Below are 26,989 nucleotides of genomic sequence, written 5' to 3'. Positions count from 1 at the left end.
ACATTCTTTAGCAGATGGAAATGCAAAAACTGATTTTTGTTCACCATTTCATTATTTTCCTGGCACCATAGGGCCCTGGGGTTATTTTGGTGACTGGGGCAGATGAGCTCTCTGCCTGGCAATGTTCACTGTCTAGGAGGGAAGACAGACAAGTCACTGAACAGCACATGTGGCACATGCTTTTTTTATGGGACAATATGGGACATGCAGAGCTCTGAGGAGGAACATGTAACTCACACTTGGAGGTCAGTGAAGTCTTGGAGAAAGTGACATGTAAAGTGAGACCTGAAAGATACCTAAAATCCACTGTCATGGAGCCCAATCTGGATGCACAGTGACCTGGCAGGACAGAGTAGCATGGCCCCATAGGATTCCCTAGGCTGTAGTTTTTATGGAAAGGAGTCCTGGTAATGCTGTAGGATTAGCACTGGACTGCTAACCGCAGGGTCAGCAATTCACACACACCAGTTGCTCCGAGGGAGAAAGATGAGGCTTTCTGCTCCTGTAAAGATTTATAGCCTCGGAAATACTATACAGGGTCACTATGAATTGGAATCAGCTTGATGGAAGTGAGGTTTTTTTTTTTTTTTCAATCTTGACAACAGTAGACTGACTGCCACATCTTTCTCTCATGGAGTGCTGGTGGGTTCAAACCGTCAACCCTTCAGTTAGCAGCCGAGTGCCTAACCAGTGCCCCACCAGGGCTCCTCCTGAGAGACAAGCAGCTGCTATAGCAGAAGGATCTGAAGGGGCACAGCCAGTGTGGATCTGTAGTGGGAACAGCCTGTGTGAAGGGTTGGAGTGCCTGAAGAAGTCACTAATGAAAGAAAAGTAAAACTGGTTTTTATTCTCACTCAATTCCAAGAATCAGATTTCAGAGAAAATCCTTTCAATATTTTGCTTTTGGTTTAGTCTTATCAGCTCAAAACTAGAAGAATGATGCACGTTCTAGGTGACTTTATGAACACACGTCAAGTCATTCTGCCCTGGAGGAGTGAGCTGGGCATTATCTGAAGTCCACAAGAAGTCTATGTTCATTAGCATCTCCTTGAAAAGTCCATGGATATTTCTTAGCAAAAGAATCACAAATTGGAAGTCATGAAGAATTCAGTTGTTCTTTACCCCGCCTCTGAGAAGGCTACTCTTGACGCAGAGCAGTGGCCCCTCTGAGCTGCAGGCATTCAGGAAGATCAGGTGCAGAATGTTTATTTCTAAAAATAGCAACATCAGCTCTAAGCCTGCTGTGTGTCCTGGATTCCTTTGGAATCCTCTAGAAGCTTGAACTGAATTTGGAATTTTTGACCACTTGTCATTCACATTTGGCCAAAGACAGTAGTGGATTAACTGATGAAGTGACCACCACCCAGATGGGCAGTGATTGAGTCTGATTCTAGAATTCTAGGGGCTAAATAATTGGTCTTAAGTAATGGTTATCAGCCCTGGTTTTGCCTTTCCATGTGATGGATAATGTTCACTTGATGAATGTGCTCTAGTGAGCTCACACAGAATTTGATGATTGCTCCTCTCTCCAAAGTTACATTGTGGAAAAAGTAAAGAGCAGTATGGAATCATGGTGACTGTAGGATAAACACCGGGCTGCTAACCACAAGGTCTGCAAGTCCAAGTTTGAGCCCACCAGCTGCTCCACAAGAGAAAGATGAAGCTTTCTGCTCCTGCACACAGTTGCAGCCTTGGAAACCCTGTACTGAGTTGCTACGAGTTAGAACTGACTTGATGGCACTTAACAACAGTAACAAAAGAGAACTGTGATCTTTCAAAATGGCAAAAATCATTAATGGTACATCAAGAAATTTCAATGAACTACTAAATCCAAAAGGAGCTCTGGTAGCGTAGTGCTTACGAGTCAGGCTGCTAGCTTCAAGGTCAGCAGTTCGAAACGACCAGCTGTTCTGCAGGAGAAAGATGAGGTTTTCTGCTACCATAAAAGATTTACAGCCTCAAGAACCCTGTACAGGGTTGCAATGAGTCGGAACTGACTTCACGGCACACCATCACCACCACATTAAATCCGAGGTTCTTAAAGTATGCATCTCAGAACAAGAGCATCAGCATCACCTTGTAGTAATTTGTAATAACTTATTAGAAATGAAAATTCTCAGGCTCCACTCCAGACCTTCCCCACCACTCAACCCCTCTGCTGTCAAGTTATTTCTGACTCAAAGTGACCTGATAGGACAGAGGTGAACTGCCCCGTGGAGTTTTCTAGGCTGTAAATCTTTACATAAGTAGACTGCCACATTATCTTTCTCCTGCAGGGTTGCAGGTGGGTTCCAACTGCTGACCTTCCAATTAACACAGAGTTACCAGGGCTCCTTACTGCAGGCTTAACTGAATCTGAAATTTGCATTCTAACAAACTCTGCAGGTGATATTGGTGTTCCCTAAAGGAGCTCTGGTAGCATAGTGGTTACGAATCGGGCTGCGAACCTAAAAGTCAGCGGTTCGAAACTACCAGCCGCTCCGCGGGAGAAAGATGAGGCTTTCTACTCCCGTAAGGATTTACACCCTCGGAAACCCTGTACAGGGTCGCTATGGGTCGGAACCGACTCGACGGCACTTAACAACAACAACAACAGGGTAAATCAGGCTACATATAGATAATGAGGAAATCTGAAATTGGTGCCTTTTAATTTCCACTGTTTTCTCTCCATTCAAGAAAGCATATTAGAATGTCAGTGAGTGAGAATAATTCATTATTAGGATAGCTATGAATGTGTACGAATTTATTAAAATATGTAAACTATGGTTAACATTGGTACTTTAATTTACATGAATACTAGATAATTTACAACAGCAGTAACAGTAATGTCACACAACAGAAGCCACACACTACAGTAAGGAAATGCAACATCACTAATCTAACTGGAGCAATGCATTCAATTTTATTTTGGTTACATCTCACAGATATACACAGATATATATACATTTTACAGAGAGTATGTGTGTGGTGGAGTCATGGTGTGGAGCTGTGGGTTAATGCGCTAGACTGCAGAGTCAGTTTGAACTGCAAGATTGGTGGTTCAAGCTCTCCAGTCACTCCTTGAAAACCCTCTAGAAGGTCGCTATGAGTTGGAACCGACTTGAAGGCACATAACAACAACAACAACATGTGTGTGGTGCTGTAGAATAAGCACTTGAAAGCAAGGTCGGCGGTTCAAACTCACCAGCTGCTCCTTGGAAACCCTATACAAGGTTGCTCTGAGTCAGAACTGACTCGACAGCACTTAACAACAACAACAATATATAAGTGTATATAATATACCTATATATGAGGTGTATTTGCTACCCAGAATGCACATGCATGTGTGAATAGTTAGAACAAATATTTTATGAAGTAATACCCTTAATGACAGTTTTCTATGCTGTTCTATTAAAAGCATGCTGGTTACAATTTATTAAGTAATCCAGTAATGAGATGTGTTCCGCAGAAGATGTTGAGAATTGTTTTTGCATGGACTGTCTCTCTGCAGGAGAAGGATGGTGGTGGTGGTGGTTATGGATTGGTTCTGACTCATAGCGACCCTGTATAGGGTTTCCGAGGCTGTAAATCTTTATGGGAGCAGAAAGGCTCATCTTTCTCCCACGGAGAGGCTGATAGATTTAAACTGTTGACCTTGCCATTAGTAGCCCAATACCGAACCCACTTCAGTATCAGGGCTCCTTGCAGGCGAGAGGTCATATTGTTAAGTGCTGTCAAGTTGGTTCTGACTCATAGTGACCCTGTATAGGGTTTCCTAGGAGCAGCTGGTGAGTTTGAACTGCCAACTTGAGGGTTCAAATCTATCTTTGCTGTTGATGTAGTGCTTATCCTATAGAGCTAGACCTTGGGAAATTTATGTATCTTATCTGGGCTTTCCTTTCCTTTTATCTTCAATCAGTGGTGGTGATGGTGTGCCGTGGAGTCGGTTCTGACCCATAGTGACCCTGTAGAGGGTTTCTGAGGCGATAAATCTTTACGGGAGCAGAAAACCTCATCTGTCTCCCACGGAACCACTGATAGTTTCAAACTGCTGACCTTGCGGTTAGCAGTTCAACTCGTAACCACTACACTACCAGAGCAGGGATGATAATACAGTATAGCTTGTGAGAGCAGGAACCTGTGTAAGGTGGAAGTCTGTCAGAGAAGAAAATTCAAATATTTCCCAGTAATAGAGAATGATAGAAACATAGCAGGACACCTCCCTGCCAAAGACTGAAAGCTTGTAAGACCTGGACAAACAGTACTGTCCTGTCAAGTTTTGGCTCTCACAGGTTTCATTGTATATACCTCACATGGTTGTGGAGACAAGCGGTTGAGGTAATATCTGTAGCATGGTCTCTGACCACGGTAGTATCTGACCCATGGAAATAGTACTCTTAGCACTATTTTCCAGAACATCATAAGTTAATTATGTTTTCGTGGTAATCATTAATTACAAAGCATTGTTCAAAACTTTCTTTATTGTAAAAGCCCCTTGCATTCTAGGCATCCAGAACTGTTTTTTTGAAGTAATTCTTAGGCAAAAATGCATGCACATTTATGTTCCATTTCAAAATATATTCATGTTTGTTTGATATGACACCCCACTCCAATCCTTGAGGGCCTTCAGATCACTCAAGATGCCCTGTGACTTAATGTGCCCCAACATAGAAGCTTAGACGTTATGGTTGTTTTTCTATGGGAAAATGCTATTTAGACTTCTCTTGACAATTCATACCTGTTGGTGATTTGAGGCAGCACATCTCCAAGTGTATAACTCTGTGAAATGGCATCTGAGAGCACCCACAGACCCTGGCACTGAGCATGTGGCAGTACCAGAGATTGGCCACCTACTAATCCAGGTGTTGGGGAGACCCACCTAATATCCACTTGTCTTTCTGGAGGTCATGATTGTGGTTGGCGGCCAGGCACCCAAGGCGATCCGCAGTGTGGAGTGCTATGATTTTGAGGAAGACCGGTGGGATCAGATTGCAGAGCTTCCCTCCAGGAGATGCAGAGCAGGTGAGCAACACCACCTCCCAAAGTTCTGTGGGCTACCTTTCCCCCAGGTTTTCTCTGCTTGATGCCAGAAGTCATGAGCTTCTTGTTTCCTTAAACTTTCATGCATTGCAAGCTCCTTTCCCCTTCACCAGTTACACAGTTGCTAGGGTCAGTTCTTACGTGTTCAGGGAGTTCAAGCCAATTCAACTATTTGCTTGAATCAAACAGAATTAGAAAAGCAAATGTAAAAAGAAATCCAACGAGTCTCATAATGACTTGAGATTATATATAAAGAGTTGGAGATTACCTTCTGTGATTCATGTGCTCGCCTTGCTCCCAAGTCGTCACTCATCATCATGAGTTGATCAACTACCTAAGATAACCTTGCTGCCTTGATTTCCTGTGCCTCAGGTGTGGTGTTCATGGCTGGCCACGTGTATGCGGTGGGCGGGTTTAATGGCTCACTGCGCGTTCGGACAGTAGATGTGTATGACGGTGTGAAGGACCAGTGGACATCCATTGCCAGTATGCAGGAACGCCGGAGCACCCTGGGGGCGGCGGTGCTCAACGACCTGCTGTATGCAGTGGGAGGCTTTGATGGCAGTACTGGTAGGTCCAGGACATATAACTTACCCTGTCCAGCCTGGTTTACACACTCTATGTAATCACTACTGCCAGGAACATACCCATCCTCTTCACCCATTTTTGGATACCACAGAGCTAGGCCTTCCTACACAGATCTGCTCATGTGCTGTGATTTCTAGGGCTTTAAGAAGGGCTGATTCTTGGCTCAGTCCTTTCTTTAGTTTCCAGTGTCTAGGAACCCATTTATTTTGAAGACACGCCTTAGAACATGCTTTCCTAGAGAGTGTCTTAGGATTCTAGTCTTAACCCTGCATTGAACAGATGAGAGGACTTAAGTTCAGTGGAGAAGAGAGACCTGGTTCAGCGTCCATAATGAGTCAGGCTGCCTTGAGTCTATGTTCATCAATTTTCTGCTCGGTCCTGCTCGTCTTTTTGCAAAGCTGATTTGGAGGCAGCCTCCAAACTAAACATCAAACCCATTGCTGCCAACTTGATGCCAATTCACAGCAACCCTATAGAACAGAATAGAATTGCTCCACGGGGTTTCCAAGGCTGTAGCTTTTTATTCATGAAACGAGAAGAAAAGAGGTCAGCAGTGGCTGATTTAGTCTAGTTGTTCATGGACACTGAGAGAGTTCTCCATGTTTCTGTTTGTTATCCAGCTTCAAAATTTGAATTGGAAACCATCAGTAGATGTAGATTTGGAGCAATTATCAGTGTCTCCTTATATCTCTTAGCCGATGTCTCCATAGACAGTTGTTGTTGTTGTTATGTGCCTCAGAGTTGGTTCCGACTCATAGTGACCCTGCACAGGGTTTCCGAGGCTGTAAATCTTTACGGGAGCAGAAAGCCTCCTCTTTCTCCTGCAGAATAGCTGGAAGTTTCAAACTGCTGACCCTGAGGTTAGTAGTTCTGTTAAACTAAAACATCCTTGGTTCCCAGAGAGGGGAATAAGAATATTTTAAATTTCAATTAGTGTCCTCACAAATTGGTGACTTCTCCTAGCCTTTTTCTCTCTACCTCACTCATAAAATTTCAGGGTCTTTAGTTTCTTCTGAGGCTGCCTCAAGCAGTTAAGGCACTTGGCTGCCAATTAACCCACCAGTCACTCTGCAGGAGAGAGATGAAGCTTTCCATTTTTGTAAAGAGTACAGCTTTGGAAACATTATGCTGTTGTTAAAGTGCCATCGAGTCAGTTCTGACTCATAGATAGGGTTTCTGAGGAGTGACTGGTGAGTTTGAACTGCCGACCTTGTGATTCAAACTCACCTTGCAGTCTTGAGTTTATCCTACAGCACCACACCAGAAGTCCTGGGAACATCATGGAGCAGTTCTGTTCTGTCCCACAGGGTCATTATAAGTCAAAATCGATTTGATGGCAGTGGATTTAGTTTTTGGTTTGGAGGCTGTCTCTAATTTTGTGTCCCCCCCCACCCCAGTAATTGTTTTGGCTGTAAGTAATAAACATGATCAAATGATAGCTTAAACAAATGAGGGATTTCCCCCCACCTCCCATGGAAAAAAATCTCAAAGGTCAGCAGTGACTGACATGGTTCAATTGCTCAAGGATTTTGGGCCCAAGATCTGTAAGTTTCTCTTGGTCTTTTCCTCATGACAACAAAATGACGATTATAGCTCCAGACAACACATATGTGTTCTAGGAAGCTGGAGGGGTGCATTTGTGTCAGCAAAGCAAAGGTTATTAACATACATCCCCACCAGGCTTCTGCTTCTGTCTCATTGACATGATCTTCTCTAGATGCAAAGGACTCTGGGGAAGTGGGTTTTCAGTTTTTTGGCTGGAACAGATAGTTGTTCAGTGAGGCAACCTCGGGTTGCCTTATTTGAAAGCAAAGAATTCTGTTCTGTGGGCTTAACAGTTTACAGTTACAAGCAGTTCAGTTATTCCCTTATCATCTGAGACAAATCTGAGTGAGTCCCTCATGTAGAAGCACTGCAGGTGTGTTTAAGGGAGTTGCTATGGCCCACACAATGAGGGAATGGCGGCACTGAGCCATAAATCCAGGTTTCTAGCCCCCAGGTTTGAACTTTCCCTTCATCCTCCTGCTACCCAACACAAAAGGGTAAGGCTGGCACCTAGAATGCTCACAACTCTCTTGTTTCCCAGGCCTAGCGTCGGTGGAAGCCTACAGCTACAAGACTAACGAGTGGTTCTTTGTGGCCCCGATGAACACGCGGCGGAGCAGTGTGGGTGTAGGCGTTGTTGAGGGTAAGGAGGGAGCAGTGGGCTATGATCAATCCTTGCCCTGGCTTATGGCATTGACCTGTGCTTAGCATCATACTTGACACTTTTCTCTACTTTAACTATTCCTCTGGTCACTACTAATTGGTACTGTTATCGTCTTAGGTACTAATAGGTAGTGTTATCTTGATAAGCTGATGTAAAGGTTGATACTCAGAAGAAGCCACTGACCCAAGGCCCCATAGTTAATAAATGGCAGCACTGGGGTTGGGGGATGTAGGAGGAGTCTCTTTAGCTGCATGTCAATAGCTCTGCTAAAGGTTGGAGAAGGGAGAAGAGTGAGGAACCCCGAGTCACTATAGAGCCTAGGAGTATAATCTGATGGGAGTGAGAGTTAATTGTGTTTAATTAATACTGTTCATATGTTTGTGTGTTGAGCATTAACAGTGTTGAATGAGGTAGGCCCTCCTTCCCAGGTCAGGTTACTGCACAAGGCAAGTGGGTGGTAGTCCTGCTCTTGTATGGAAAGATAGTGGGATGAGATCGAGGGAAGGAGTGGTGATATTTGGGGGCTGGTTCGACAATGCATTATAGTTTAAAAAGGACTTTTAACGTCCGTTTTTCTCAGTTGCTATTCCAGTCCCATAATCCCTGTGAAGCAGATAGGCAGGACTTTGAACTTCCCTCTTCTCCATATGGGGAAAGTGAGTCTCAGAGGGATTAAGTGATACATCCCAAGAAACCCCGGTAGTAAATCACAAAATTAGTTCTTGAACGCGGATCTTCTGACTGCAGACCCAGAGAGCTTTCACTGTGCTACATTCCCTCAAAGGGACTCTGGTGAAAAGCTCACCAGAGGAAAAAGCTCACCAAAGGGAAAAGCTCAGCAATTTGAACCCACCAGCTGCTCTACAGGAGAAAGATGGGGCAGTCTGCTCCCAGAGAGATTACAGCCTTGAAAACCTTAAGGGGAAGTTCTACTCCATCCTTCAGGCTCACTGTGAATCATTATCCATTCAACAGCAATGGGTCTTACACTCTCTCAGATCGTTAACTATGCTATATTAATATATAGGTATATTATAAATATGTATGAACTCAGTGTTCCATGGTATAGAGTATATTTGAACTAAAATGTATTCTTTCAGTGTAACTCTGATTCATTAATTTATGCTAAATTGAGAATTTAGCTGTAATATATATGTGCATTCAGATATGTATGCATTCTCTCTTGTCATATACACCCCTAGCACCATACACATATATGTGTGTGCTTTGAGGATAGAATAACATGTAGGGAGTTAGATATTAATAGAAAAAATCTCCCATTACATTTCTTGGTCTATACCAGTACAGTAAAGTTTAAATTTTCATTTGAAGGTATATTATTCTAACATACTAAACAAGTCATTTTAGTACGTGCAAGGAGTTTGTTTTCCTACCAAGATATATTATTTCTTGCAATCTCATACTCTTGGTGGAACAGAAATTGATTTGTCTGCCAAATATAAGTGCTTTGTCTAGCCACCTTCCCATTTCCCCTCTTGTTCCTTAGCCAGGAATATCAAACAATAGACTAGGGGTTAAAAATAGCAAGTCCCTGTTAATAGACTCAAGGAGAAACCTTGAGTGGGTATTTTTCAGTTGATGCAGAGTTGGGATGTTTGTTGGAGGTTAGAGAAGACGCCTTGATGGTAGTGATTTAAAATACTCCCCTAGACAAAGGCTTTTGTGAGCATGTTCTGTATGTGGAAGAAGTACACAGAGAACATGCTAGGGATTCGTTTCTTATACCCCTCACGAGTTTGAAGCTCTTTTGAGTGTGTGGCACCCAGGGATAGTAGAGAGTCCAATTTACAGCTTGGGGTAGAATATTGAGGAGGAACTTTGGTGGGCTCTGCTGCACCATGACCTTGTAGATACAAATCTCCATGTTGGCTTACTCTCTTCCCTTTCATCCTTTCTCAAACATGACTATATAGTCTGAATGACATTGAAAAACCACACAGAGAATCAGGATAATTTGCTGCTGGCTGCCTAGAATTCCTCCTTGGGCAAAGGATATTGAGGTCCCAAGACCAGGCAGAAACTCCCCAACAGAGAGGATGGTGTGCTACAAAGAGTAAAGTTTTCATGTTTGCAGGGTTTACTCACATCCCAGGCTTCCCTCCTCCGTGAGGGGCTTAGGCTCTGATGAGCAGCACACAGATGGGTAGGTAGATTGTTGCGCGGAACCAGCCCAAGCTTTGAGTGACCTGGGCCCTAGAGGAACTGCTGAGTGGTTTGTTGTCATTCTTGATTTAGGCAGCATTAGGGGAGGGGGTGTTTTATTTCAGTGAGGTAAGTTGAGAGGACTTCGGGTTAGAAAAGAAAACCAGACTCAATGATGACACGGAAAATAGTTTCATATTTGATACAGCGACAGTCCTGATGGGAGAGCATCATTTTGAGCCCGATTATCACTTTTTAAACTAAAAATCATAGCTGATGGTCACATACTAGTTGTATTGTTGATATCTCTCAATTAAGAAAGCATGTAATGACCACAAAACCCCCCACAAAAATAAACAAAAACAAAAGAACTACCAAATCATTGTTTAGATGGATTTGTACTTAGTGGTGTTTAGCTGACAGTGAGTTTTTCAGGAGCCCCTGGTTTGCAGATCATTGATCTAATCCCATAGTATTCCATAGGTGTGAGCTCCAATTGAGCTAGAACTCCCCACCTCAGGCTTAGGCATTATAAGACTGTATGTTAAACACCAAACTTTTAAATCCCTACACAGGGACAGCTCAAATACCAATTTCCCCCACCCTCAACCCCGTGCCCAACCTCACCCCCAGCTCCAGACAGAAATGATGCTCTTGGATATTGTTTTTTGTTAATTTTGTTCTAAAAATAGGTGATAGTGCTTCAGAGCTCTTATCATGCCTCAGCAGTCACAAGGGAGTCTGCAGATTCAGTCCAGCCACCCGAATCCAGGGTGTACACAGACCACTCCATTCACAAGGTCTTCTTGCTGGAGTTCAGTAGTGAGTAGTAACAATGGCTAGGATAGGGTTTGAGTTCTTATTGAAAAAGATAATTGTTTTTCCTTTACCATTCATTGAGGCTTAGCCAGAATGTCTGCCTCCCTGTTTATTTAGCTGGGCTCTCCAGATTTCCATTTGCTAACCACAAGTTGGTTCAAACCCATCAGTGGCTCCTTGGAAACCCTGTACAGGGTCGCTGTGACTCAGAACTGACTCAACGGCACTTAACAACAACAGTGCCTTGTTCCGGAGAAGATTTAATGTAGTTCATCAGCCAGAACATGTTGAGCTTCAGTGGTGCTAGGTCATAGCTTCATGCGACGTATTTGGGGTACTTATTTAGAAAGAGGGCCAGGGCTGCATCTAAGGAAGTCATGGCTCTGGAGGAAGAAGAAAGCAGATATGTGATGTGAAGGGTGCTTAGCCTAGTTGGGGAGTGGGGTGATGGTCTTCCTAGAGGAAAAGGGCTCTGAACTCTGAGGTAAGAGTGCCGTGGTGGGCTAAAGATGGAGTTTCAGCTGAGCTCTAATTCCATACCAGTGACGTTTGTCTGTTCTAGGGAAGTTATATGCTGTTGGGGGTTACGATGGGGCTTCCCGCCAATGCCTGAGTACCGTGGAGCAGTACAACCCAGCGACCAATGAGTGGACATATGTGGCAGACATGAGCACCCGCCGCAGTGGCGCAGGTATGGGGGAGCCTCTAGCTGCAGAGTGTGTCTGTTTTATCATAGGGGGGTTTGGAAACCAACCACTTAATATTACACCTATCCACCATCCCACCCCCTTTCCTCTTAATATATATAATCCCATCAGCACCTTTGCCATCCGGCAATGAGCGTTTTTACTTAAGCTTTCCCAGGGATCACTTTGCTAGAGAGCCTGGATGAAATACTAGTTTCTTTATCATCCTATCTTCCATTCCTATGGAGACACCCACATCTCTTGAAAGTGAGGGTGTACTGTGTACCAGGCACTGCCCTAATTAGCACATTAAATGTCTCTATTTATTCTTCACCACAGCCGTGAAAGGTAAATCCACTATTAATCCCACTTAACAGGTTTAGAAATCAATTGAGTGTGTTGACCAAGGTGATATTATTAGTAACTGGTAGAGTCAGGATTCTTACTCAGGTCTGCCTCACTCCAAAACTAGCTTTTGTAACCCCACAATACCATTGGAGTCTCAATCCTGTGAAGGAGTAGAGTAAGCAGTGCTCTTCCCATGCCTCAGGTAACAAAGTTAAAGCTTGCCTGTCTGGAGTTCTATCTAGAGAAACTAAAGCCAGGATATTAGCATTAATATTGGATGTATAGTCATGTTCCCCAAATGGTAAGAGAATGACTCCACAAATGGGTTTCCACTTTTTCTTCTTGTGAGAAGACTAGGAGCTGTGTGTTCCTTTGAGATTTTTCTAGAAAGTAGAACAACAGCCTTGCTTTCCAGCTTGTCTTCTCACCAGAGGAAAGGGTTTGAGAAGGTAGGCAGGGGGCACTGGGCACTAGCTCGTTGTTCCCAGCTCTTGTGGTAAGTGGTGTCTTGCACAACCACTCCGACTTACCAACCTGGGCCTGAGGGCAAGCCTCATGACTTCTGGGAAGGAAACCACAGTGGTGAGTTTTCTGCCACAATGCTGTTTCTTTGTATCTTTGAAGATTGAATTGTAATCTCCTTATATAGTAACAAACACATGACCACTTCCTTGTTGTTGTTGTTGTTAAATGCCATCAAGTTGGTTCTGACTCATAACGACCCTGTATAGGGTTTCTGAGGGATGGCTGGTGAGTTTGAACCACCGACCTTGCAGTCCAGTTCTTATCCTGCAGCACCACACCAGGACTCCTGACAAACTTCCTTAGCATTCCTTAAACAGTATGCCTTTTTAAATATTTTCCAAGGACCTCCGTGTGTTCACAAGTTAAAGGAAGAGTCGTTATGATGCTTCTTAAGACCCTTCATAATTGGAATACTACTTTTAGGGAGCTTGTCACAGGTGAAACGCAGTGCCCTGGTGACACCGTAGTTAAGTGCTTAGCTTTTCTGTGGGAGAAAGATGTGGCAGTGTCCTTAGGTAAAGATTTACAACCTTGGAAACTCAAGGGTGATTCTGCTCTGTTCTAAAGGGTCAGTTTGAATGAGGTTTGACTCGATGGCACTGGGTTTGGTTTTCGGATTGTGTTTGCTGATCCTGACAGGCTGGCCTTCCCTGAACATTGAGCAAATGTCCAGAAGTCAAGAAGCCTGGACTTTGGTCCTGGGTTTGCTTGAACTTGTCATTGACCTTGGGCACATCCTTGCCCTTTTATGTGAAATGAGTGGGTTGAAGTAGTTGTTCCCTAAAGTCCAATCAACTTCACAATTCCACAGTTCTCTTCCCTTAGTAAAGTTCTTTGAGTAATTTGGTTTATAAAGTCTTGGTAAAGCCATCTTCATGCTTGTGTAAAATTCCATGGCATTAAAAGAGAGTGGCATTTTCCGTGACCTTTTTGAAGCCCCCTTGTACTGTTACTTGAAGATATGAGAACAAGTGTTCCAAGCCCAAGGATTCAGGAACAATGCAGCAGGAGTGGAGCAGCACCCACTGACTGGTGTGACCACTTCTAGGAGCTTGTAAACAGCAGAGTGTGTGGGGAGACACCCTGGTGTGAAGCCCTGAGCACAGACCTGGCTTTGACATTCAGGCTCATCATTGTGAATGGAGCTGCCCTTGGTAGAGAAATAAAACCACCACCACCCGCCCAGCTAAGGAGCTCTGGTAGTGTAGTGGTTACGAATTGGGCTGCTAATCTCAAGGTCAGCAGTTCAAAACTACCAGCTGTTCCTCGGGAGAAAGATGAAACTTTCTGCTCCTGCAAAGATTTACAGCCTCAGAAACCCTGTACAGGGTCGCTATGAGTCGGAACCAACTCCACGGCACATAACAACAATAACAACAACCCGCCCAGCTAAGGAGCTCTGGTAGTATAGTGGTTACGAGTTGGGCTGCCAACCTCACAGTAAGAAGTTCGAAACTATCAGCTGTTGCGTGGGAGACTGTTGTGTGGGAGAAAGATGAGGCTTTCTGCTCCTGTAAAGATTTACAGCCTCAGAAACCTTATGCAGGGTCGCTATGAGTCAGAGCCGACTTCATGACACACAGCCACCTGCCCGGCTCCTTAGTAGGCTGTTGCAGGATGGAGAGAACTTGGATGGCCCTACCTCTCACTTCACTGGAAGGCCCTGGTTGGGGACAGCTTTACTGCCCGTGTCTTTGGGAGGCATAGTCACACCGATTTAGGGGATGGCTTCCTTCCCAGAGGTGGCACTGCTCCCTCAGAGTACAGTCCAGAGCCCTAACTGCAGGCTCACAGCCTTTCTTCTGTGCTTTGGGAAGTCTCGCTTCTGGAGTTGGAAATGCACATTCTTGTCCTGGGCTGGGGTATGGCTGAGGACCCAGAGACCCTGGTTTCTGGCCACCTGAGGACCCTTGAAGGAAGTCCTGTGGCCATAGGTCCAAGAATCTGAGGGAGTGTTTATGGATAAGGCTACAAGGTGGCAGCAGAAGAATTTCTGGGACAGTGGTACCTCCGAGTGCCCTGAAAGGCTGCTTTGCTTCCTCAGCGGGGCATAGGCAACACCAGCAGATAGGGGGGAAAGAGGCCATCTCTGGGCCCCAGAGTAGGCTAGTTCCTGAATTGCTTGGAGGAAGGGAAAGTAAGGCAGCCTTGGAACACACATTTTATAAAAACCAATTGTTGTTAAGTGCCATGGAGTCAGTTCCTACTCAGTGACCACCTAACCATGATTAGTACAACACTGCCATCTGCTGTTAGTTCAGGGCAATTGCTAGGAACCTCTCAGTGTGGTCAAGTTAATTCCAATTCGTAGTGACCCTGTATGGGTTTCTGAAGAGCAGCAGCTGATGGGTTTGAACCACTGACTTTATGTTGAGCAGTCCAGTGCTTATCCTACAGTACCACACCAAGATTATAATGCTAGTATAATGCTTAAAGGGATTTTATATATGAGGGGCTCAAAAGTTCATGGAATAAATAGAATTGAAAGAAAGGAATTTTTCTCTGAACTTTATGAAGCCCCCTCATGTTTGGTCATTTTATACAGTATTTGTTGAGAACCTACTACTGTCAGGCACAGGGAATCAGAAGTGAACAAGACAGATATGGTCCTTATCCACTTGGAATTTATGTTCTAGAAATCGAGTTCTGGAGCCTGAAATGTTGACTATCCATTCCTGTCACCTGGGAGGCTTTTCCAAAAATGCCTCAGTGGTTTGTCTGTGAATAGGACCCTGGAATCTATCTTTCAAAAAAGTGCCTCAGCTGAGATGCAGGATGTCCATGGAGTGGCCTCTGGGAACTCCAGATCTGGTCCAACTTCCCCACTTTACAGTGCCAGAAAGGAGAAGGATCACCTTGTGGACAAGTTACAGAGACAGATTAATGCCACCTCTCTTCTTTCCGGCTTTTATTTCTTTGCCTTGTATTAAAGGCTTTAAAAAGATGACTGTAAAACTTGTCTATGATGGTACTGTCACATTCAGCCCAGGCTGATCAACATCGTGGTGGTCTGCTGACCACTCCTACAATCCAGAAAGAGAGCAGACGGCATCTGCTTCAAAAACAAGCAGGGAGATCTTGGTAATCATTAGCTCAGTAAACCTGCTGTGGGACTATTTTCAAGTTTTGTCTTTTTTAAAAAAAAAAACTATTTTTACTAAGCTTATGTGGTAGTGTACTCTTGAATCAGTTTCAACTCATAGTGACCCTGTATAGGACTTCTGAAGCTGTAAATCTTTATGGGAGCAAAGAGACTCATCTTTCTCCTGTGGAAAGACTGGTGGATTTGAACTGCTCACTTTGTGGTTAGCAATTTAGCTCGTAACCCACCATGCTACCAGGGTTCCTCCAGGTAATATAAGTCCTGGTGTGGCGCTGTGGGCTAATGCGCCAGACTTCAAAGTCGTTGAACTGCAATGTTGGTGGTTCAAGCTCACCAGCTGCTCCTTGGAAACCCTATACAGGGTTGCTATGGGTCGGAATCGACTCGATGGCACTTAACAACAACAATAAAAGTAACAACGACATTGTAAGGAAATTAGGCAATATTGATAGTCAAGGAGGGCAAACAAACATGTATTAGAATCCAGAAATGACCACTCTTAATGTTTTGGTGGATTTCTTTCAGCCTTTTTTTGTTATTCTGTTTTCTTTGCATATGAGCATCCCACCTCATATATATATTTAAAACCAAATTAGGGTCATATTTGCTTTGTATTTTCAAAGTTTTCAGATGGATGCTGTTGTGAAGCAGACAGAGTTCTATATTTGTTTTATAGATAAGGAAACTGAAGTCCAGGAGACGCTCCCCAGGCCAGGACTGGGTGCTAGGTCACTGGGGCCAACCCAAATCAATTTCTGCTTTTCAGGGGTTGGGGTGCTCAGTGGACAGCTGTATGCCACAGGTGGGCATGATGGGCCCCTGGTGAGGAAGAGTGTTGAAGTTTACGATCCTGGAACAAACTCCTGGAAGCAGGTGGCAGACATGAACATGTGCCGGCGCAATGCAGGTAAGGGGTGCTCTCTCTTCCCTTTTGGTGAGTGTGGGTCTTTTCCTCTTGAAACCTGAGCCTCGAAACAGAGTCAGAGAGGAGTGCTCCCAGGGCCTGAGGCTGAGCTTATACCCAGGACAGGAAGTGTCCATTTGCCAGATAAGCTCTGAGCCTGGAGAGCTTGAGACCCCTCTTTTAGATGTAAAGGGACCCCTTTCTTTCATTGAAGGATGGCACTCAGGTGGGCACAGAGTTAGAAAAACTCTCAGTGGCTTTGGTAGGCAGCTGAGCTCAGGGCTGGGTGGAAGGGCCAGACCGTGGCAATTGGTTCTCTCTCTTTATTGTCAGGTCCTGGCTCTGAGAAGCTCTCATTTCCCACCTGAAACCAATTCCTTTATTTCAGGGTTAGCCCGATCCTGATTGCTTCTCCAATTGGAATCACTTTCCTCTTTCCTTCATGTAGGGATGATTCATAGTATGAATCAATCAATTAGTTCAAGGTGATTCAAACCCACCAGCGGTTCTTCAGCCAAAGGAATCTGCTTCTGTAAAGATTGTTGCTGTTGTTGTTAAGTGCCGTTGAGTCGGTTCCAACTCATAGTGACTCTGTATAGGGTTTCCGAGGAGGAACTGGTAAGTTTGAACTGCCAACCTTGCAGTTCAAACCAACCTTGAGGTTGAGCACTTACACTATGGAGCCACAACAGGACTCCTCCGTAAAGATTACAGTTAAGGAAACCCTATGGTTCTATTCTGTCACATGGGGTCTCTGTGGGTCAGAATCGACTTGATGGTATCCAACAACTATTTTCTTTGAGAACTTTGGCCTATGGCTTGTGTCTTGTTTTGGTATCTCTTGCTGTGTGCTTCTTTGCTCTATGAATGTGTTGGCTTAGCCCAGCTTACTGGGCTGGGGATGCAGACAGGTGACTTCCAGGAAGATTTATTTCATTTATGTTCATACTACCTGTTGGATAAACTCATTTGTAATTGGCTTGTTGGAAGTATAAACAGAAAGAAAACTATTCATTTATTCATTGCCCAAGTCTGCTGTGGTGTAACCTAGCATTTGGACTGAAGCCATGGGAATAAGGCATTACAGAACCATCAAGGCATCTAGTCTCTCTAGAATCTGATAATTAAGTTTAAGCCTTCGCTTAAAGATTTCCCTATTTTTAATAGCAAAAACAGAATCATGTTAAACTGCTATTTTATAACCTAATTTTAAGAAATCCTTTGAAGATCTTTTTACAAAACTAATTATATTTACTACTGAGGAAGGATCAGTAGTTGAAAAATATGGCTTTTGCAATAGAAGTGATGCTGGAGATCGCGTGATAAAATTTTGCAAGACTAATGACTTATTCATTACAAATACATTTTTAAAAACAACATGTTAAGTGCTGTCAAGCTATATTTGGTTCATCGTGGCTGGTGAGTTTGAACCACTGACTTTGCAGTTAAAACGAACCTACCTGCCCAGTATTTATCCTACAGCACCCCACCAAGAATCCTTAAACAATATAAGAGATGACTGTACACATGGACCTCACCAGATGGAATATGCAGAAATCAAATTGACTACATCAGTGAGAAGAGATGGTGGAAAAGCTCCATATCATCAGCCAAAACAAGGCCAGGGGCATACTATGAGCAGACCATCAATTGTTCATATGCAAGTTTAGGCTGAAGCTGTAGAAAATTCAAACAAATCCACGAGAGCCACAAATGACCCTGAACCATCACCCCTGAATTTAGAGATCATCTCAGGAACAGATTTGATACATTATACACTAAAGACCGAAAACCAGAAGAGTTGTGGGATGAGATCAACATCAAGCAAAAGGTCATTAAGAAGACAAGAAAGAAGGAAAAGACCAAAACGGATACCAGAAGAGACTTTGAAACTTGCTCTCCAGCATAGAGATGCTAAAGCAAATGGAAGAAATGAAGAGGTAAAAGAACTGAACGGAAAATTTCAAAGGGCAGCTAGAGAAGACAAAATCAGGTATTATAATGAAATGTACAAAGACCTGGCGTTAGAAAACCAAAAGGGAAGAATATGCTCAGCATTTCTCAAGCTGAAAGAACTGAGGAAAAAATTCAAGCCTCGACTTTCAATATTGAGGGATTCTATGGGCAAATATTGAATGATGCAGAAAGCATCAGAAGAAGATGGAAGGAATACGCTGAGTCACTGTACCAGAAAGAAATGTTTGATGTTCAACCGTTTCATGAGATAGCATATGATCAAAAGCCAGTGGTACTAAAGAAGAAGTCCAAGGTGCACTGAAGGCATTGGCAAAGAACAAGCTCAGGGAATTGATGGAATACAAATGGAAATCCTTCAATAAACTGAGGCAGCACTGGAGGCACTCATCTATGCCAAGAAATTTGGAAGACAGCTACTTGGCCAACTGATAGGAAGAGGTCTATTAATGTTTCCATTCCAAAGAGAGGTCACCCAGCAGAATGTAGAAACCATTGGACAATATCGTTAATATCACATGCAAGTAAAATTTTGCTAAAGGTTATTAAAAAATGGTTGCAACAGTATATTGACAGGGAACTGCCAGGGGTTTGAGTCAGATTCCGATGAGGACGTGGAATGAGGGATATCATTGCTGATGCCAAATGGATCTTGGCTGAAAGCAGAGAATACCAGAAAGGTGTTTACCTATGCTTTATTGGCAATGCAAAGGCTTTCAACTATGTGGATCATGACAAGTTATGAATAACATTCTAGGAAATGGGTATTCTGAACACTTAATGCTCATGAGGAATCTGTACATAGGCCAAGTGGCAGTTGATTCGAATAGAACACGGGGACATGGAATGGTTTCAAGTCAGGAAAGAGTGTGTCAGGGTTGTATTCTTACACCATAATTATTCCATCTGTATGCTGAGCACATAATCTGAAAAGCTAGATTACATGAAAAATGTTGGAGGAAGACTCATTAAAAACCAGTGCTAAGCAGATAATATAAACTTGCTTGCTGTAAGTGAAGAGGCTTTAATATATTTACTGATGAAGATCAAAGACCACATTGTTCATAGTGGGTTGCACCTCAATGTAAAGAAAACAAAAGTACAACTAGAATAATAACTTCATGCTAAATGGACAAAAGATTCAAGTTGTCAAAGACTTCATTTTGCTTGGATCCACTACCAGCACTCATGTAAGCAACAGTCTAGAAACCAAATGACATGTTGTATTAGGCAAATCTACTGCACAAGACCTCTTTAAAGTGTTCGAAAGCAAAGATGTTGGCTTGAAGACTAATGTATGCCTGACCCAAGCCATGGTATTTTCAATAGCCTTGTATGCATGTGAAAGTTTGACAATGAATGAGGAAAACCATAGAAGAACCTATGCATTTGAGTTATGGTATTGAAAAGGATATTAAAAGTACCATGGACTGCCAGAAGAACAAATAAATCTGTGTGGGAAGAAATACAGCCAGAATGCTCCTTAGAAACCAGGATGGCCAGACCTCGTTTCTCATACTGCAAATGTATTATCAGGAGGGACAAGTCCCTGGAGAAGTACATCATGCTTAGTAAAGTGGAGGGTCAGTGAAAAAGAGGAAGACCCCCAGTGAGATGGATTGGCACACTGACAGCAGTAATGGAATTGATTGTAACAACAATTGTGAGGATGGTACAGGACTGGGCAGTGAGTTGGAACAGATTTGATGGCATCTAACAACAGCAAATATATTTACACGATATTGTTTTAAATGGCTGTATCATCATTTAAATAATCTACTATTTCCATCTTTATTATCAATACTGCTTAGGCTATTATAAATGGTCTTAGCTAAATCTGTGCATACATTTTATATAATTAGGATGTTGTTGTTGTTAAGTGTCATTGAGTTGATTCCGACCCACAGAGACCCTGTAGAGGGTTTCCAAGGAGCAGTTGGTGAGCTTGAAACACCGATCTTGTGGTTCAAATGGCTTTGCAGCCTGATGCATTAGCCAACAGCACCACACCAGGATATAAACCCACAAATGGAGAGAGCACATGTAGTTTGGAGATCATCCAGGAAGGTGCTCTGTTTTATTCTCTTCCCAGTATAGGAGAGTGACTATTTTTTCACTTCTTCATCAACACTGAAAATTACTATTTCTGATTTTTTTAAAAAAATATTATCAGTCCATTATATTTTTCAAAATCTAATTTTGAAAAATCACACAATGTATTGGACTACAACAAATGTGTTTCTGAGTGGTGTGAACGGCTAACGTGCTCCACTACTGACCAAAAGGATGGCAGAAAAAAGCCTGGTCATGTATTTCTGAAAAATCAGCCATGAAAACCTTATGGAGTAGTGTTCTACTCATGGGGGCATGGTGAGTTGGGATTGGCTCAATGTCAGCTGGTTTATGACCTCTAGAGTTTTGATGAACTGTAATTAGGTTCTCTTACTCTTGAGTCCCTGCTACATGAGACCTTGCCCCCAAACCAGTCCACTCCTATGTTAGTGTGGGAGCTATGCATAAATTTAGACTCAAGTCATGTAAAGGGATCACAGATACCTCTTTAGCACCATGTAGTACAAATATAACACTGAGTTTAATGAGGAACAAGACTTAGAAGCAAAGAGATAGTAGTGGCCCACAGTTCCCTTGAATTATCTTATTGTACAGCTCAGGCTGGGCATGGGGCTATGTGTACCATGGGGCATATTACAGAAGAGAGGGGCTCACATGGTTAGTGCGCTACATAATGTAGAGTTGGGGTCAGGCAGGAGCATCTGTGGGACTGTTTAATAGTCAGAGCAGTGACCTTGTTATTAAAGTTATCCTGCAGAGCCCAGGGACTACTGTCAATATGTTCTTCCATTGAGGAAACTCAGACTTGTGGAGCCAACTTTCTGTTTGGCCAACACAAATGGAAGGGAAAGAACCTCCAGAGCTGAGTTGATTTGCTTTTCATCTGTTCCGGTTTCTCCGAGCTCCCGTAATAATGGCCTCTGTTACTTGTGTTGATTCTCAGGGGTCTGTGCAGTGAATGGGCTTCTGTATGTGGTCGGAGGAGATGATGGATCCTGTAATTTGGCTTCGGTGGAGTACTACAATCCTGCCACCGACAAGTGGACGCTGCTGCCAACCAACATGAGCACAGGGAGGAGCTATGCGGGTTAGTATGCTCCATCTCTGCTCTCTCAACTTGAGACTAAGAGCCTCCTCCAGGGATGGCGGGTGATTGCCATGTGCCTACCATTCCTTTATTCTGTGTTCCCCTGTGAACACAAACACAGCCTCAGTTCATCTTAACACAGTGGTTCAGGGAGCCATTTCCAATTGATCTGAGTTGTCATAATTCCATTGCCATTCCCCTTTATTTAGTGCCTTGCTCCACAAATTAAACTAGAAATTAAGTTAATTGGGTAAGACCTGCTTACACAAAACAGGGTAAATACAAGATGATGTCCACATGGGTTTTCATACTTTGGACATGTTGTCAGGAAGGACCACTCTCTGGAGAAGGGCATCATGCTTGGTAAAGTGGAGAATCAGTGAAAACGAGGAAGACCCCTAATGAGATGAATTGGTACAGTGGCAGTAACAACGGGCTCAAACATAACAGTTGTGAGGATGGTGTAGGACCGGGCAGTGTTTTGTTCTCTTGCACATAGGGTCGCTAATAGTAGGAACCAACCTGATGGCACCCCACAACAATAACAACAGCAGCATACCTGTCTTAAGGTGTGACAGACAGGTAAGGATTGGCAGAGTCAGAGGACACTTCTGGAGGAGATGAGACTAGATTAAATCTTGAGGGTAGGTTACAACCACACTTTTAGCTGCCATTTGCTAGTGCCTAGTCTCTGGGAGTCCTGGTGTGGCGCTGTGGGCTAATGCATCAGATTGCAAAGTCGTTTGAACTGCAAGTGCAAGCTCACTAGCTGCTCCTTAGAAACCCTACACAGGGTCACTATGGGTCGGAATCAACTCGACAGCACTTAACAACAACAACAACAAGTCTCTGGGCCACAGATATAGTCCTCAAATATTTTCTGCTGGCCTTCAAGTTGAGTGGGACTATATCTTTACATTTTATTAAGTAACTTGCCCAAGGCCACTTGGCCAATACATGGCAGATTCAGAATCCAAACCTAGTAAAAAGTCAGGGACCAGGACATTCCAAGCAAAAAAAGGGAGGGAAGGAGTAAGGTATGAGGTAGGTATGGAGGCTGCTTCTTGGGGAATGTGTGGGATAGGCTCCGTGAAGTGAGGAGAAGCTGAGAAGGGAGGTGAATGAGATCAGAGTTGGCGCTGCTGGGGTCAGCAGACTATGGGGAGACAAGCAAACAAACATCCACATAGGCCAGCTCTTTGTATCTAGTTTTCCAGAAATGCGTATAGTTAGAACTAACATTTATTTACTGAGCATATACAATGGACCAGGCATTGTTCTACATGTTGACAAGAGGGACCAGTCTCTGGAGAAGAACATCATTCTTGGTGCTGTAGAGTCAGAGCTAGAGGGGAGCCCCTCAATGAGATGGATTGCCGTGAGCCCAAACAGCGAGGATTGTGAGGAAGGCTCAGGTCCAGGCAGCGTTTTCATTCAGTTATACACAACGTTGCTATCAGTCAGAGCCAACACATGGCACCTAATTTCATTTAATCCACAACACAGCACTTGGGATGCTCTTCTTATTCCCATGTTGGATTAGAAAGGTGGAGTTTCTTCAGTTTGTGTGGGTTATATCGCAAAGGAATTCCAGGGTCCTGCAGAGTAAGAGAGTCTCTCAACAAAAGGCTTTAATTACTATGCATTTACTTCTCTCTTCCTCCCTCATTCAGGATTTTTCTCACCTCATCAAGTTTTACTTGAGTAAATGTAAAATTAAAAAAAAAATAAAAAATTTAGAGGCATCTTGATTTCCTAGAGTGATTCTGTTCTCATGATTAATTATTAAAACTGCTTCTGTCATTTACGCTTCAAAACTATAGTTGGAAGAACAGGGCATATTCTAGGGTGAGACTTAATGAGGAGGGGGAAGATTAAATCTCAGTGGTTAGAATTTCACATATGTGCTGAATATTTTCTGTCCATTTCTTCTTTGTCTGAAAACCCTGAGAAATAGGTGGGAATGAGACAATGAAATGTACAATTTTGTGTTTACACCCATTGACTGAGTGGTTTATTACGTGCCTGATTCCTGAGGTAGAATACGATACAGATCTTCCTTCTAGAAATTAAGTTTATGGGCAGAAGGTTATTTATTAGAACATTATTTATAATAACAAAAGTGTCTGACATGAAGAAAACACTTAAACTGTGTTTTTTGTTTTTTTTTACAGTGGAGATGTTTTTAATGTTATGAGCAAGTATTTGTGACAGACTGAAAAGGAACCCTGGTAGCAATATATGATAAGCACTGAACTGCTAACAATTCAAACCCACCAACTGCTCTCTGGGAGAAAGATGAGGCTGTTTGCTCCTGTAAAGATTTACAGTCAGAATTGACTCACTGGCAGCTGGGTTTTGGTTAGATTCAAAGAGAAGGATGTAAAATTATAATCATATGTACCAACTGAGCTGAGTCATGTTGTCCCATATCTTGGGGGTTTAATATGTGCTTGAGAATAAGGACATTGAATTTGAATCCTTGGGCAAGTTACTTACGCTCTGCAACAAGTCCTGGGACTTTGGGCAAGGTGTTCGTTATGACCCAAACTCTGTTTTCTCATTTGTCAAATGGGAATAAAACAATCCCATGCCTCTTAGGGATGCTGTGAAAATGTAATGCTATGTGCAAAGCATTCAGCACATTGCCAGTCTGGCATATAGAAACCCAGCTAATGATTGTGGTGACGATTAACCAGCCATTGAAATAATCAGACTTGTGGTTGTTGTTGTTGTTACTGTTAAATGCTGTCAAGTCGGTTCTGACTCATAGCGACCCTGTATAGCAGGGGTGGGAACCTTTTATCTGCCAAAATGTACAACATCGTTCGCAGGCCATACGAAATTAGCCTGCTATATTTAGGCAAACATTTAATTAATTCATAATGCACTGGACTGAAAGTCATTTGAACTGCAAGGTCGGCAGTTCAAGCTCACTAGTCGCTCTCAGAAATCCTATACAGGGTCACTATGAGTCAGAACTGATTGGACAGCACTTAACAACAACAGAAAGCAATGTGATGGCTGGAACTGCGGTTGTCTTGGTAGGGACAGACCAAATGATTTCAAGGGCCTTTTACAGCCCGAGGGCAGAATGTTCTCCACCCTTGCTATGTAGGATTTCCAAGAAGCAGCTGGTGGGTTTGAACTGCCCACCTTGTGATTTGCAGTCCAGTGCTGATCCTACAGTGCCACACCAGGAGTACCTGACTTGTGGAGAACCCAGGATATGTGTATCGGAGTTGAATTGTGCTCCATAGGGTTTTCAGTGGCTGTTTTTTTCAAAAGTAGATCACCAGAGCTTTCTTTCAAGTTGTCTCTGGGTGGACTCAAACCTTCAACTTTTTGGTTAATAGCCGAGTGCACTGACCATTTGCAGCATCTAGGGACTGCAATTAGTATTAGAAGACAGGAAATACAGCAGAAAGATAATGGTGATTCTCTTTGTATCAGGGATTGAAGATTTTTTTTTAAAATTTGTTTATGCTTTCTACATTTACATAATAGAATGTATTACTTTCATAATTTAAAAAGTTTCTATAAAACTGCAATACAAAAGTCTGCTTCATGAACAAAGCCCAACAACTACATTATGAAAGAGAGACCTGAGGTGCAGGTAAGATGTTCTTAAGGTCAGGCAGCGTATATGGCGCTGAGGACTTAGGCTTTACTCGCTTCTAAGCTTCTGTGTATCTTTATCCAGGATTTATGATGATTGAATGCATGTCTCAGGAGAGTCTCTACCAGTGGGGTATCCTCTGATTATTTGTAGCAATGTTTTCTTGTTTCATCTCCAAGCAGAAAATCTTAATCATAGTAGGATTATGTTAAAATAAGGCTTCACTCACCACTTTATCTGCTGACATTAAGATTTTATATTAAGGTTTGTTCAGCCACATGTGCCAGAAAACCTGAGAAAAACATGCTTAAATAAGGGAAGGGATGTATTTGTCATAGGCAGAAAGAAGTCCAGGGCTGGCCTGGTGGCTCAGGGCTGCCATCGAAGAATCAGTCTTCTCCTTTCTTTTCTATTCTTCTGTCTTTATCAATAGCTGCTGCTGCCTCTTAGGCCTTGCATGGGCATCCAGGCAGGAAGAAGGACAACGCTGCATCATATTTGCGCTTACAATTTCATTGACCAGGACTCTGTCACATGACCACTTCTAGCTGCAAGGGAGTCTGGAAAGCTGAGCCTATCACTTGCTGGTGCTCTGTCATAGAGGATGGGAAGTAAAAAGGATATTGGTTAAATCAGTCTATGGTATCTACCACATGGCCTCAGTTCCTTATAGTGGGATTGTAGGGTCATACATGGGATTTTCAAACTTAGGTACGAAGATTGGTTCAATAGTAATACATACATGACTGGACTGTTTATTGAAGTATTGGATTTAGCACTGCAAGGATCCATCAGCTAGGTGACATTAAGTTAGTGTGGTGACGGAGGTCTTGAGGTAAGTGGACTTGCCAGAGGCCACAGTGAAGGTTGACTGGCAGCAGAGCTGGAATTGAAATTCAGTTCACTGTTACTTCCTGTTCATTCCAGTGTCATCTAAAACTCCACATGAATTACCAATCATCCCTCTTAACGTGGTAGAAATTTAGAGCTGTGTAACTGCTTCAGTGAAGGTGCTGAGCATTGTTGAACTGAGTGCTGGCATTGGGAATGATGCTGTTGTTGAGTTGGTCCCGACTCATAGTAACCCTGTATAGCATTTCCAAGGAGTAGCTAGTAGACTTGAACTATTAACCTTGTGGCTAGCAGGCCACTGCTTATCCTGTAGTGCCACACCAGTAGATGTTGCTGTGAATCATAAGACCTTGTTACCCAAACTCCAGGGGATGAGAGCCAGTAAAACAATGGATGAGTCTGTGTGATGATGTAAAGTGAGACCATCATATGTGGTCTTTGAGGATTGTGCTTCTGGTCCAAATCCCTTACCGAGGCTTGACTGGAAGGGTGGGAAACAGGCAGCCCAAGTCTACCAGCCCCTTAGTATTTGAATAAAAATTGTGTTGGTTTTTCCTGGCTGCGATTTAGGATTTCTTGGATTCATGAACTCAATGGGACTGAGTAACTGTTGTTAAATGCAATGGATGGAGTTGGTTCCAACTCATAGCGACCCTGTATAGGGTTTCTGAGGAGCAGCTGGTGGGTTTGAATTGCCTTATCCTGCAGCGCCACACCAGGACTGTAAAAGTAACTGTAGAATTTGATAACTTTCTGTTCCTTTCATTTTAGGTGTTGCTGTGATTCATAAGCCCTTGTGACCTAAACTCCCACTGCCAGGAGGTGGACGAAAGGAGGAGGGGGTGCTGCTTGTGACTCAGAACAGCAGGGGACCATGATGACTGGACTCTACTCCCTAGGAAAGTCTGTGGTGGTGTGAGAGCTACTCTCTTCTGACTACTCAGAGTGGCCTTGCAGTATGAACACCCACCGGGTGACCCACCTACTGTTCCCCTGAGGTGCTTTGGCCTCCCCCTGAGC

General features: G+C 43.3%; 1 protein-coding gene across 1 annotated transcript in view; it reads left to right on the top strand.

Moving 5' to 3' along the window:
* Positions 1-26,769, top strand: part of KLHL3 (kelch-like family member 3) — a 192,245-nt gene extending 165,476 nt beyond the window's left edge. Inside the window, exons 9-15 of the mRNA XM_006866102.1 lie at positions 4,884-5,001; positions 5,392-5,589; positions 7,694-7,795; positions 11,361-11,489; positions 16,227-16,367; positions 21,355-21,498; positions 26,741-26,769. Coding sequence (XP_006866164.1) covers positions 4,884-5,001; positions 5,392-5,589; positions 7,694-7,795; positions 11,361-11,489; positions 16,227-16,367; positions 21,355-21,498; positions 26,741-26,769 — 861 coding nt within the window. The remainder of the gene's footprint in view (positions 1-4,883; positions 5,002-5,391; positions 5,590-7,693; positions 7,796-11,360; positions 11,490-16,226; positions 16,368-21,354; positions 21,499-26,740) is intronic.
* Positions 26,770-26,989: the final 220 nt, after the last annotated feature.

The sequence above is a fragment of the Chrysochloris asiatica genome, unplaced genomic scaffold (genome assembly GCF_000296735.1).
Source record: "Chrysochloris asiatica unplaced genomic scaffold, ChrAsi1.0 scaffold00087, whole genome shotgun sequence".
NCBI classification, from domain to species: domain Eukaryota; kingdom Metazoa; phylum Chordata; class Mammalia; order Afrosoricida; family Chrysochloridae; genus Chrysochloris; species Chrysochloris asiatica.
The sequence above is the reverse complement of the archived record's forward strand: the minus strand, read 5'-3'. Positions and strand labels throughout refer to the sequence as shown.